A 13,317-nucleotide genomic window follows, 5' to 3' on the forward strand; every position below is an offset into this window, starting at 1 on the left:
GCCCGCTCTTTGATGCGGCGTTCGTGGGGTCTTAGGAGCCTCCTGCTGGTCCCTGCCACCGCGCAGGCAGCGCTGTGATCTCAGCGGGTGAAGTTGTTTCCTGTGCTTACGGGACGCGAAACCTGCCTCCCGGAGGGTGGTTGTATTTGGCACGGGTCGTTCCCATGGTTGAGTCTTAAGCATGATCCGGTGAATCATTGCCTCACAGACACAACTCACAAAACAGAAGCAAACGGGAAAGGCATAGTGAAGAGTACATGTGGAAGCTTTTGGAACTGTGCTCTAGGGGTACAAAAAACCTAGCATCGCTAAAGAAAACAAAATGCTTGAGCCATGAATACCTCTTAGAGCTGGTTTGCAGCTTCACTGAAAGCACACTGTGCAACTCTGAGGGATCTAGTTCCTTTACTATGTTCAGTTCTGAAGTTTTGGGCTTTCCTTGGAATCTCATTTTTAAAGAAGGGTGGCTTTTGAAAAGCTCCATTGTGGTCTGTTTGTGAAGGCTATCAACTAAAATCTTTTTAGAATTTAAAAAAAAAATTCTGAAGCCTATCTGAAGTTGCTAACTATGTCAGCTCCCTTTTCTGGTTTTGGGGAAGGGTTTATTTCAGGTCTTTATTACTGTATTTTTTCCCCAATGAATGGATACGTAAAATATTCATGCAACTAAGCTAAAGAGAGCTATTTTAGCTAAAACTTTCTTGTTTTTCTGTACCTGAACGCACATCAAAATGGTTCTCCTTTGATTTTTTTTTTTTTTATGCTGTGTCTGCAAAGTCTGAATGACCCCTTAAAAGTATTGGGACCCTTTAAGCAGCTAGTCATTCACCTCTTAATTGTTGACACTATATGGAAAAGTATGAAAAGGGGATTGAAAGATGATTAGCAAGACAGATTGGAAGTTGTGTTGTTGCCATTTATTATTTGCGCCCTTACGTGAATTTTCTCATTGTCTATCTAGCAATTTTAACATAAGAGGACCTTGGATAGTCCACAGTTCCCTATGGTTCAGTGACAATAAGTGCTTGCACATTGGCTGTTTCATGGTGCCTTTCACATGCTCACTTCTGTGTAATGCTTTGTGTAATTGCGGCAGTATGAAATGTACCATGGATGTTACTCTGTCATTGCAAAAATCCCAGTGAGGTGTTGTGTAGTTAATAAGTCACTGGTTTCTCTGTGTCAAGGTGACAAGAGAAGTTTCCTTGACTGCGGAGGGTTTCATGCCCGAGGATGGAAGTGGCTGCATCGTGGGTATTGAAGACCTTCCAGAGCAGGAGTGTGTGTGTGTTGCTACAGCAGCTGGAGACATCCTACTGTGCAATCTCAGCACGAAGCAGGTAACATGGCAGGAGAGACACAATTCTGAGGGGTTTCAAATGAAAGGATGAGACAGTTTTAATATTTTCAGGGGGCAGTTGAATGTTTATTACATACAGAGCTGTGATTAGTCTCCCTTTTCTGTGCAGATGAGCTGATTTTTCTGGGAGCCTTGAGCAGGATTAAGGATAGAATGTACACTCCGTAAAAGAACAGGAATTAGTCCTGTATGTTTGCTCAGGGGGCTGTGTACACACACCCAGCAGCACAGCATCCACTGGATGGTCTTACAGAAACAGGGTATTCTTGAGACTAGGGACAGAATAAAGTAAACCATTCATAACTCACAGTGTAGCTACCTTTTTATTATTACAAAATCATATAATTGTTTAGGTTGGAAAAGACCTTTAAGATCATCAAGTCCAACCGTTAACCTTACACTGCCATTTCACCACTAAACTGTGTTCCTAAGCACCACATCTACCCGTCTTTTAAATACTTCCAGGGATGGTGACCACTTCCCTAGGCAGCCTGTGCCAATGCTTGACAACCCTTTCAGTGAAGAAATTTTTCCTAATCTAAGGTCTAAACCTCTACCTGCAGAACTTGAGGCCATTTCCTCTTGTCCTACTGCTTGTTACTTGGGACAAGAGACCGACACCCACCTCTCTACAACCTTCTGTTCTCCAGACTGAACAGCCCCAGTTCCCTCAGCTGTTCCCCACAGGACTTGTGCTCCAGACCCCTTACCAGCTTCGTTGCCCTTCTGTGGACACACTGCAGCACCTCGCTGTCTTTCTTGCATTGAGGGGCCTAAAACTGAGCACACTATTTGAGGTGTGGCCTCACCAATGCCAAGTAAAGGGCGGCAATCACTACTCCTGCTGGCCACACTATTCCTCATACAAGCCAGGATGCTATTGGCCTTCTTGGCCACCTGGGTATGCTCATTGTGACCCAGATGCAGGACCTGACACTTGGCTTTGTTAAACCTCAGACAATGGCCTTGGCCCAGCGATCCAGCAATATCAGGACATCATGCTGACATGACTTAACTGAAGAGAAGAAAAAATGTGTGTCGTGGTTTGAAGAACATTTGGAATAAAAAAGCCCTAGAAAACACTAAGGGGAAACCAAAATATCTTAGCTGAGTAAATATGGCAGGAACTGAGATACTTGCTTTCTGTGCCTTCCTTGGTGTCAGATACGTACAATCTTCAGCAAGACGCTTAAACACCACAGCAGCACGCTCTGAAATCTGCATCAGCTCTCACAATACCAGCCCAACAGTGCAGGTGTAGGTAGGCATGAGATGACAGTGGACTGTCTGGGTTAGATGTTAGATTGTGGTTATTTGCAGCTCACCTGGTTTGGTTCTTGTTTGGGTTTAATTTGCAGATACCACTTAAATATACAATCAGCTGTATCTGAAAAATGTGTCCCATATTGCATCTTAAAACATGTCATAAAGGAACAGAAATTAACAAAAGATGTGATATGTGAGATTTTTTTTGCACTGATATACAGGTCAGAGATTAAGTTTAACTTCAGATCCTTTATTTCAAGTCTTTTTAGCTTACTTTCTCAATTTTAAAGTTGTGTTCTTTTGGTGCACTCTGAGCTCCAAGAAAGACATCTTGAAGGTTATTCTGCTTGTTCTGAAACCTTTTGCTTGTGGGTGATGGTTACTCAGCCCACTGGTACCCAGGCCCACTTTGTTTACCTGAAAACATTGTGACATCCAACCTTAATTCCTTGAATGGCATCGTCTTGCTGTTCACAATGGTTCTGTTCCACACCTTCTGCAAATCAAGATAACGGTGTACGACAGCAGTTCTCTGCCCACTGCTGTTGCTTAGATACTCGTGATGATCTGGTGAAACCGACCCAGTTTTTCGTGAACTTTGAAGTCAGTGCAGCTATATACAATTGTCAAGGTCAGCATGCAGAAGCTGATAAGAATTTTAATGGATATAGTGTCCCTTAACTGCATGTTGGAATTCTCTAGGTAAGAACCATTATGTTCTTACATCTGTGTTTTGTGACTTCAGTGTGTTTACCGATGTAACCACAGACCCAGTCAGGCACTATTAGTATTAACACTATACATGCTGACATAAGGCTGAGAGTTGCAGAATAAAGCTCTTACTGAAACTGTGTATGGCAGAAAATGCTAATCTCTAGATTACCTGGGCTCCCATTGAAACACTCTGGACCCATCTTTGGTTAGAAATGTTTCTTTTGTTTCATTCAGCACAAAGGGTAGATTAAGACTTGTGACTCTTCTGAATAGGAGAGGATTTCCCTGCCTTGGTGACTGATTGCTTTTGTGCTGGGATGGTGCTGCACTGGTGTTCCTGCACTTCTGTGATCTTATTTTGGTCTTGCAGGTGGAATGTGTTGGAAGCGTGGACAGCGGTCTGAGTACCATGAGCTGGAGTCCTGACCAAGAGCTTGTTTTGCTTGCAACAGGTATCAACAACATACTGTAAGCTTTCTGCCTTTAGGAGTGAAATTCTCTATGACCAGAATGCAAAACACTGTTAAGTTTAAGATAGAAGCAGCAAAATACAAAGTTATGAGTTTGGGACTAAGACTTAAAGGGAGGAAAAATCCCCCACCTGATCCTATATATGAGATTTTGTTTCATGATCCATGAAGTGCTTTGGTCATCCAAGCAGAAGCTGTTCAGGCCCAAGAAGTTTTATGGGACAGTAATTAGTCTTTCAAATCTTCTAAGGAAGTATATTTGATCTTGTCTCTAAAACATAAAGAGTCCTGCTTTATATCCCCATTTGATTTCTTAGTAATAAAAAATGCTTGTCCTTTGGTAGGAAACGTATATGTCACTGGCTCAACTTAGCTACAGATGTGTCTCACCTAGAAAATTAAGTTAGTTTTCTTATGTTTTAATGGAATTTGCTGTATTTTAGTTTGTGCCTGTTGCCTCTTGTGCCTCTTGTCACTCGACACCACCTAACAGTCTGTATCTGTCTTCTTTACTGTACCCCAACTCCCACATAAGATTATTTATATATACTGATGAGATTCCCCCTGAGCCTTCTCTCCAAAGCAGTCTGACTTCACTCGGCCTCCCCTTATGTGACAGATTCTCTAAGCCCTTAATCATCTGTGTGACCGTTAGCTGGACTCATTCCAGTATGTCCTTGTCTGTGTTGTACTGGGTAGCCCAAAACCGGAGCCAACATTCCACATGTGTCCCGCCAGCGCTGAGTAAAGGAGAAGGATCACCTCCCTCAACCTGGCAACACTTCTAATGAAGCCCAGGATGCTCTTGGCCACCTATGCGGCAGGGGCTACTGCTGGCTCATGTTCAACTTGGTGTCCCCCAGGAATATTTTTGCCAAGCGGCTTTCCAGCCGCTTGGCTCCTAGTCTCTCCTAGTACCTGAGATTGTTATTTTCCAAGTGCAGGACATGGCTTTTTCACTTGTTGAGCTTTATGAGGTTCTTGACAGCCCATCTTGCCTACCTGACAAGGTCCCTATGAACAGCAGCAGAGCCTTCTGCTGTACCTGCTACTCCTCCCAGTTTTGTGTCATCTACAAACTTACTGAGGGTCCCATCCTCGAGGTTATTAATGAAGATGTTAAACATTGGCACTAATGTCCAGGGGCACGCCACTGGTGACTGACCTCAAGCTGGATGTTTTGCCACTGATAGCAAGCTTTTGAGCATGGCAGTTCAGCTGGTTTTCAGTCCACTTCACTGTCCTTTTATCTAGCCCATCCTTCATGAGTTTATCTGTAATGATAGTATGAGAGACAATGTCAAAAGCTGTGTTACAATCTAGATAAATGACATCCACTGGTCTCCCCATATCCACAAGTTAGTCATCTCATTGTAGAAGGTGATGAGGATAGTCAGGCATGATTTCCCCTTCATAAATCCATGCCAACTGCTCCCAGTCACCTTCTTGTCCTTCATATCTCAAGAGAAAACACTTAAGAGTGCCGGGTACTTATTCTGAAGGTGTAAAAAAACTTTTTAAGGTTGGGTGAGGAAGCATGTTTTTTAAGAGAACACTTCAAAATGTTCTTCTGTTCCAGTTTGAGATTTTCTGCTTTGAAGGATGTGTTCTCTTTAGTGTCATGTCACCATTAGAAATATTTCTGTATTGAAGTCCATGACAGAACAATAGGACAACAAAGGAAAACATAGAGTTTTTATTTGCTGGAGATACCATTACTAATACTGTATTTAATACGTACCCTGCAGGTCAGCAAACACTCATCATGATGACAAGGGATTTTGAACCAATTACTGAGAAGCAAATCCACCAAGATGAGTTTGGGGAAGGTGAGAGGTGCACTGAAATTAAGTTGTTCAAACTGATGTCATTGGTGTGTTTGTTGTGGTTTAAGCTGGCAGGCAGCTGAACACCACACAGCATTCGCTCACTCCCCTCCTCCCCAGTGCGATGGGGGAGAGAATCGGACAAAAAAGTGAAATTCGTAGGTTCTCATAAAGACAGTTTAATAGGACAGAAAAGGAAAGGGAAATAATAATAATATAATATAATATAGTATTAGAGTAAGTGATGCACAATGCAGTTGCTCATCACCCACTGACTGATGCCCAGCCCATCCCCAAGCAGCAATTGCTGCCCCCAAGCCAACTCCCCACAGTTTATATACTGAGCATGATGTCATACGGTCTGAAATACCCCTTTGGCCATTTTGGGTCAGCTGTCCTGGCTGTGCCCCCTCCCAGCTGCTTGTGCCCCTGGCAGAGCATGGGAAGCTGAAAAGGCCTTGCCTAGTGTAAGCACTGCTTAGCAACAACTAAAGCATCAGTGTGATACCAACATTATTCTCATACTAAATCCAAAACATAGCACTGTGCCAGTTACTAGGAAGAAAATTAACTCTATCCCAGCTGAAACCACGACAGTGTTGTAAGTGTATAGAAACTAAAGAAATGGAGCTGAGCACTTACTGGGCCCCAGAAGACATTTTAGACTGTAATGCCACTGGGCAGCTGAAGGGAAGCACCAATATTTTGCTTGTCAGTGTAAATTCAAGTAAGTTCCCTGTATTGCAGGACTTCCTGGGCTATGTATATTTCCTGCAGGTTTTCAGAATTAAACTTGGATGGAAGGTGTGAGTGGCTTGGAGCTCTGCTTGCATTTACCACACTGTGCAGAGTAGTGCTCTAAATCTTCCACTACAATGATTGTTTCTTCTTCAGGGAAGTTTATTGCTCTTGGCTGGGGTAAAAAGGAGACACAGTTCCATGGATCAGAGGGAAAACAGGCAGCGCATCGCAAACAGACGGTATTGTACTAGTTCTCTTATATTAGGCCCATGTTGTCTCTGGGAAAACACATATAAAGAGACTTTCTGTTACTCCTGCATTGCCAGTTTGCCATCGCTTTTCTGGTAGTAGTCTTCATAGGCTTCTTCTGTTTGTTTCTGTTGTTACCTGAAATCCAGCATTTTTATCCTCCTAATTCAAGACAGCAGCTGAGGTTACTTAGGACTGTTCATACAGAGCTCAAAGCAAGAAGACTGACAAGCTCTAGTGCTTGCAGAGGTAAAGCCACCCTTAAATCAGCATGAGAGATTTTGCTGAATGTGTGCTATACACTAAAGTGTTCACATGACCAAGAGAAATAGCGTGCAGTTTGGTTGAGAGGAGCAGAAATAACAGTAGTTCGAGCTCCCAGAAGGCAAGAGTAGAAGTATATGGGCTAGTGAGCATCACCGGTCATGTGAGGCAGCTCCATGTACCTGCACATTTTAGCTGCCTGCTCCTTTGTCTGACACTTCCTTGTTTGGGTCTTGGTTTCTCTATTTTTTATTTGGTGAAAAGTCAGGTAGCTAAAAACACTCCACTGCTGGTGGATTTTTCTTCTTGTGTTTAAGTTTCAAAATTAAAACTGTTGTGCTGAAGCCTGGCAAGCTAAAGTACAGAGACATGAAATGTGGCCTGTTCCAGCTTTACTGTTAGGAGGGACAGGACGAGGCTTGGCTGTTACTGGGAGAATACACCTAGTTTGACAAAGTTTGATAGCTGCCTCTCTATTTGTATTCTGTGAGGGTTTTTTTGGTTTTTCCCTGTGTTCTACAAAGAACCTGTTTGCCTCAAAGAACACTACTTCTCATCCCAGCTTCTGTCTGCCATACAGGCTGCCTGGACAGCATACCTTTCTCGCCTTTCTCCTCCCAAGGAGTTCTGACTCCAGGCATCAGTCATGAACAAACCCTGATTCACCCTTGTGTCCAGCTTATGCACAGCTGGTCTATAAACAGAGACCCTGGTGGAAGGGAAGGATAGCATGTGAATAGACAGTCATATGCACTTGCAAGAGGAGCAGATTGAATTTACAGACAGTTTTAATTCTAGTATTTCCTAAAATAACATTCTGAGTAATGAATTTTTAACTTTGCAGCCTTAAGTTTAATGGATTGATTTCATGCCAAGGCTCTTGAAGGAGCTGGCTTAGCAATGCAGCCTGTTTTAGACAAAGACAACAGTTGCGTTCCCAGACTTTGATGCAACTTTCTTTTGTGTGACTTCAGGAAGCGTCACGTACTTCATACTGGGATGACGGCAAGCCTCGGGTTACATGGAGAGGAGATGGCCAGTTTGTTGCAGTGAGTGCTGTTTGCCCAGAGACAGGTATTGGGCCAAACTTTTTTTGAAATACCAACCTGTGTAAGAGGCTTCCTAAGCAGAAACTAGGCAAGGCAAGAACTGCCTGGTGTTTGTAGTCTCTTGTCCACTTAAAGCAAGGGTCAGTTGAGCTAGTTAATTGGTCTTTTCTCTGGTTTGGTGTTCTCAGAGGCACTTCATAGACACAGCCATTTGAGCACTTTCTTTGCAGTTAGCTTTTCAGTCCAGTGAGAAGCCAGGAGAGGTTACAACTGAGTAGTTACTATGTGGACCTTACTTCTTACTTCTTTTTGCCAGTGTTAAATCACTGCTCAAGCTCTAAGCATATCTGGTGGGCTCCCAGTGCCAGGTGGATGAATCTGTTTGGGTTGCCATACCCACTATCCCTCATACTAGCAGTTTGGCCTTGTACACTTTTGTTTAAACACTGGTAATACTTTTCCCTAGGTTTTTCCCTAAAACCAAAGAGGTGATGAGCACATTGCATTTCTTGTAAGACTGTAATTGATGTCTTCCATTATAAATATTACTGAGCAGTTTAAATGTGTCGTTCAACATATTGAACTGCACCAAACTGCACTACTCTTCCACTAGTTTGGGCTTTTGCCTTCAGTACTTCAGATTAGGGACAATCTTACATTTACAGGAAGATTTTAACATTTCTGTGGTGAAATTTGGAGACAGAAATGGCTATGACTGAGCAACATCTGACTAAAATTCCTACTTAGTTCCTTTAGAGTCACTCAGTTACTATGGGAGAACTGCCTGAGACAGAGTAAGATTTAACCCTTAAGGTATACGAGAGAAATCTCCCATTTATTCATGTGCATCAAAATTTGCTCTCCTACCCTCATAAAACTAGAAAAGTCTCTTCCCAGTGCTTTCTTACACCTTTGTCTCATTGCTCTCTCAACCTGTAGGTGCTCGGAAGGTCCGAGTATGGAACAGAGAGCTTGTGCTGCAGTCAACAAATGAGCCTATCTCAGGATTAGAACAAGCACTGTCCTGGAAGTGAGTAGCAAAGCAGTCTGCATGCTGGCAGCAGTGTTGCTTTTTATTCCCTGGTCACAGCCTTTGATCAGCATCAATTTAATTTCTCCTGTGTTTGTTTATTTTTTCCCAAAACTTGAAGAAATCTTCCTTCTGATCCAACATGAGGAAGATTAGCCCTTTAAACCCTGAAAAGCCTAATACTTGCATTACGTGTGGGAAGAAGGGATAGATTCCCTGCACAGTCTCAGTGTGAATAGGAGTATTACAGGTTCCTTTGCCAGTGCTGACATTTACTTGCTCATCTGAGGATGTTGTGAGCCCTGGAAAATGTCTGGGCTGGGCCTGTGACTTTGTCTGAACAGTGCTGAGGAAAACACATCCTCTACTGCCCTTTTCTTCATGTGCCTCGAGAAAATGTGAGATGATTGGTGTTTAAAATGGCAGCTACTGTGTATGTGAGCAACCACTTTTCATCTGGCTCTTTTTTAAGGCCCTCTGGAAACCTGATAGCATCCACACAAGAAAAACCCAACAGACATGATGTGGTTTTCTTGGAGAAGAATGGACTTCTTCACGGGGAGTTCACCCTCCCGTTCCAGAAAGGGCAGGTCAAAGTAAGTGCTATGTCTGTGCTTCTTTGATTAGACTGTAATGGAGAGGGGGACTAGATCTTTTCCAGATTCTAGGAGGAATTTTTTAACTTAACACTTAGTGCTGGTCCTAATGGAAAAAGTGACCCAAAAAGAGAACAATGAAGAAGCCTGCAGAAAAGATGCAAAGCCCTCTGCAGGCCTGTAGTATGGAGACAAGTACAGTGGGGTTGTAGCCCTGGGGTGCTTCTGGCCCCTGTATACATCCTACCAGGCAAACACTTCAAAAATGCTGGTCAGGAGTGAGGTGAAATACTCTTGTTGTCTTAAATAAGAGAAGTGAGAAGCTACTGCTAGGGTATTACTTCCAGCTTCAGCCTTTGGGAGCTGAGAGGTCTTTTGGCAGATGCTTCCTGAGTGCAAAGGAAAGCAAAGAGAACACTGCTGTCATATTTGTGGTTTTATCGCCTCTTCAGGAGTGTGTAACCACTGTGACAGGTTCTGCTTCAGGATGCTTTGCTCCAGCTTTCAGGGGCTTTGCAATACACAAGGGCTATATTAGTATATTAGCCATGCACCTTACATTGTTGAAAATAAGGAGCAACTCATGGTCTTGGAAACCAATTGGGAGCATAACCACCCTACTCAGAGGCAACAATATCAGTAAGAGCTGTGTTTGTTTCTGCAGGTTAATGAACTGCTTTGGAATGCAGATTCTACGATCTTGGCTATATGGCTGGAAGACCTGAAGACCTCTAACCCAAACAGTTATGGTGAGAGCACTATGTGAAGCTCTGGCTCTTACCCTTGGCTGCAAATGTGGTTAGCAGTGGGTATTCCTCTGCAGGTTCGGAGACACTGGGGAGGCTTACCTGCAGCTTTGAGATCCCTGTGCAGGTCAGGAAGAACTGGTAGTTCAGCCTGAGCAAAAGGCATCTTCCAGGCTGCTGTAACTGGAAATTATATTAATAGAATGCTAAAGGTGTAAGCCCTTCATAAGGCACAGGTTCCTTCTCACAAGGGGAGCTCAAAGAATTCCAGATTTGGCTCTTTTGCACAAAGTCTTTTGTTTTCTTGTACTGGGTGTTGTGTGACACAGTCCATGGGCTGAAGGCTAGAACCGTTATTTTGATTGCACTTAACTCACCCCTAGAAGAGCAGTGGTGGTGGGGAGGTCTGAGATGGGTCTCAAGTAGTAGTCAGTAGTAACCTTTTTTTTTTCTATAGTTCAACTGTGGACCACAGGCAACTATCACTGGTACCTGAAGCAAAGCCTACATTTTGGTAGCTTGGAGAAACATCAGTTGGTGTCGGTGCTGTGGGACCGAGAGAACCCATACAGATTGCATGTACTCTGCCAGGGTTGGCGTTACCTCTCCTATGACTGGCATTGGACCACAGACCGTGGGATGGGGGAGAATAGCCAGCATGTGGCAAACGTGGCTGTCATAGATGGAGGTAAGCAATGGGACTGCTTTGCAGCTCTAGGGTCAAAAGAGGTGGCGTAGCCTTTTATGTGCAGGCTGGATGGGATTAAGGTAGTCCTTCTGTTAGCTGCTGTTTCTACAAAATTGTTAGTGAGGGGGACCATGTAATTGATGGAAACTTCAGAGGTGGTTTAGTGGCATTGACTGCCAAAGGCACAGCACGTGTATTTTCCTGTAACATTGTTCCTTCTTTCAGTAAAGAACCTAACAAGAGCCTCACTAATATTTGAACTGGGTTACAGCTTGGTCTTTTTTTCTCTTTCACAGATAAAGTGCTTGTCACAGCGTTCCAGCATGCTGTGGTGCCTCCACCCATGTGCACCTATGAGCTCCAGCTCCAACAGGCTGTTAATCAGGTTGCATTTCACACAGATCCCAAACATAGTGGAGACATGGCTGTCCTGGATGCTGATAACAGGATCTCTGTGTACAGATATGGTGAGAACATGTTGCATGGTCTTGTTAAAGGAACCTTTGTCCCTGAGAGCTGTAGACTTGGGGGATTAGTAGGGTGATGGTCACTCAAGCTTTTAGCAGTCAGGAGTGAGACATATCTGGTTCAACTGTGAGTTCAAGCTCAGTTCCTCATCTCCAGTAGTTTGGGTGGCACAGGAGTATTTTGGTGGTGAGAAGCATTTGGCTTTGTGAGAAGGCAGCATTCAGCACTTGGCTATGTTCTTATGCTGGTAATATCCCCCTTCCTAGCTTTGGCTTGACTGGAGTGCAGCAAGTGGTATCTTGTGTAATGTGTTCTGATGGCGTTTTGCTGATTGATTGGCACTGAAGATGTCTGGGAATAGCTACCTGGGGTCTGTCTGAGGCACCCAGTACTTCACAAAGCAGTGCTCTATACAGTGTAATATTCAATGTGCTGTGAGACAAGAGACTGTTGCTGCTGTCTCTGCATTTTGTACTGTGACATTACAAGGTAACTGTTCCTCAGGATAAGTGTTAATGTGGATTAGGGGTTGGCTGTACATGTAGGGATGGTATTTTCTGACTTTTGTAATAGTTTCTTGTAGCATCTACTTTTTGATATGAGTGGAGATGGAAGGGGCTCTGTTGGCAGGATCTCTAAACTCTGCTTTGTTCTGTGTTTGCTAGGACAGAACACAATGAATGACCCCACTGTCAGGTTGGGAGCTGTGGGTGGAAATGGATTTAAAGCAGCTGTGGAAACACCATATCTGGATAAAATGTACAGGTAATACAGAACTAGTACAGCTGTAGTGGGGAGAAAAGGGTAGTGCCTGGCTGGATGTTTTAGAGGTCACAGCTCTGACCACTTGTCTCAAAACTTTGAAGAGCTTGTCAGATATCATGGTTTAATTGTCCTGACACTGTGGCTGCAACTAGTGCTAAGGGTTGGGCAACACATTGGGCATTTTTTTCCTGAGAAGTGGCCTTGACTGAGGTCTTGATCTAGCAGGAACAGTGACTGTCCTTGAAAGCACTGAGATAGCCTTTGCTGTGCCTGGTGCTCTTGGCATTGTGGTGCTGCACTTTGTGCTCCTGCTCACAGAGCCCAAAGAATGGCTATGCAGTGTCCAGGCCCACAATCATGGCACACTGAGCAACGGAGCTGCTTACTGTCCTTGAAAGCACTGAGATAGCCTTTGCTGTGCCTGGTGCTCTTGGCATTGTGGTGCTGCACTTTGTGCTCCTGCTCACAGAGCCCAAAGAATGGCTATGCGCAGTGTCCAGGCCCACAATCATGGCACACTGAGCAACGGAGCTGCTTGCATGGCAGGGACAATGGCAAGGTAAAAAAACCCACCCTGCTCTACATTTGTTCCTACACACAGTTGGCACAGGAGCAGTACTGCCTAGGAAAAACAAATGGGGGTCCCTGGGTCTCGTCCTTCATCTCCAGTGGGGTGGCCTACTGAGGTTCTATTTGCTTCCCAGTCTCTCTTACTCTGTGACAGAGTTGATGTGGGCAGCAACAGCAATGAAGTGATGAATCCTCTGGGGGTCCGATTTCTCACCTGGCTACCAGATGACAGCTTCCTGGTGGTTGGTCAGGGTCAGCATGCTGCTCAGTCTGTCCTTCACCATCTGACTGCAGTGCCTCACACGGCTGGAGCTGAAGAAGAGCGCCTGAAATTGCGGTACTAGAGATCTGTCAGTTCTGGGTGAAGCCTGAGAGCGCCTCTGGAAAGTGCCTAGAATGAATCGAGTCTCTCAGCAGACATGCAGCCTGGAGGCTGTAGGTTGTGGAATTTGGTTCTCTTCCTGCAGGAGAACCAAACAGCTCATATGAAGCTGCTTACTGGTCAGCACTTGGCT

The 13,317-nt window shown here is 44.2% G+C and overlaps 1 protein-coding gene across 3 annotated transcripts in view; it reads left to right on the forward strand.

Annotated features, from left to right (window-relative positions):
• The first annotated feature begins 1,192 nt into the window (after positions 1-1,192).
• The window catches only part of ELP1 (elongator complex protein 1), a 31,398-nt gene continuing 19,273 nt past the window's right edge, over positions 1,193-13,317 (forward strand). For 2 of the 3 annotated variants that reach the window (XM_035890777.1, XM_035890778.1), the window contains exons 1-12: positions 1,193-1,340; positions 3,711-3,792; positions 5,559-5,639; positions 6,531-6,616; positions 7,865-7,964; positions 8,879-8,969; positions 9,442-9,565; positions 10,230-10,314; positions 10,769-10,999; positions 11,296-11,466; positions 12,133-12,232; positions 12,957-13,139. In XM_035890777.1, the coding sequence (XP_035746670.1) occupies positions 1,224-1,340; positions 3,711-3,792; positions 5,559-5,639; positions 6,531-6,616; positions 7,865-7,964; positions 8,879-8,969; positions 9,442-9,565; positions 10,230-10,314; positions 10,769-10,999; positions 11,296-11,466; positions 12,133-12,232; positions 12,957-13,139 (1,451 nt within the window). In that variant the 5' untranslated portion in view covers positions 1,193-1,223. The remainder of the gene's footprint in view (positions 1,341-3,710; positions 3,793-5,558; positions 5,640-6,530; positions 6,617-7,864; positions 7,965-8,878; positions 8,970-9,441; positions 9,566-10,229; positions 10,315-10,768; positions 11,000-11,295; positions 11,467-12,132; positions 12,233-12,956; positions 13,140-13,317) is intronic. The other variant, XM_035890779.1, reaches the window with a different exon arrangement.

The sequence above is a fragment of the Egretta garzetta genome, unplaced genomic scaffold (genome assembly GCF_000687185.1).
Source record: "Egretta garzetta isolate BGI_Z169 unplaced genomic scaffold, ASM68718v1 scaffold22, whole genome shotgun sequence".
NCBI lineage: Eukaryota > Metazoa > Chordata > Aves > Pelecaniformes > Ardeidae > Egretta > Egretta garzetta.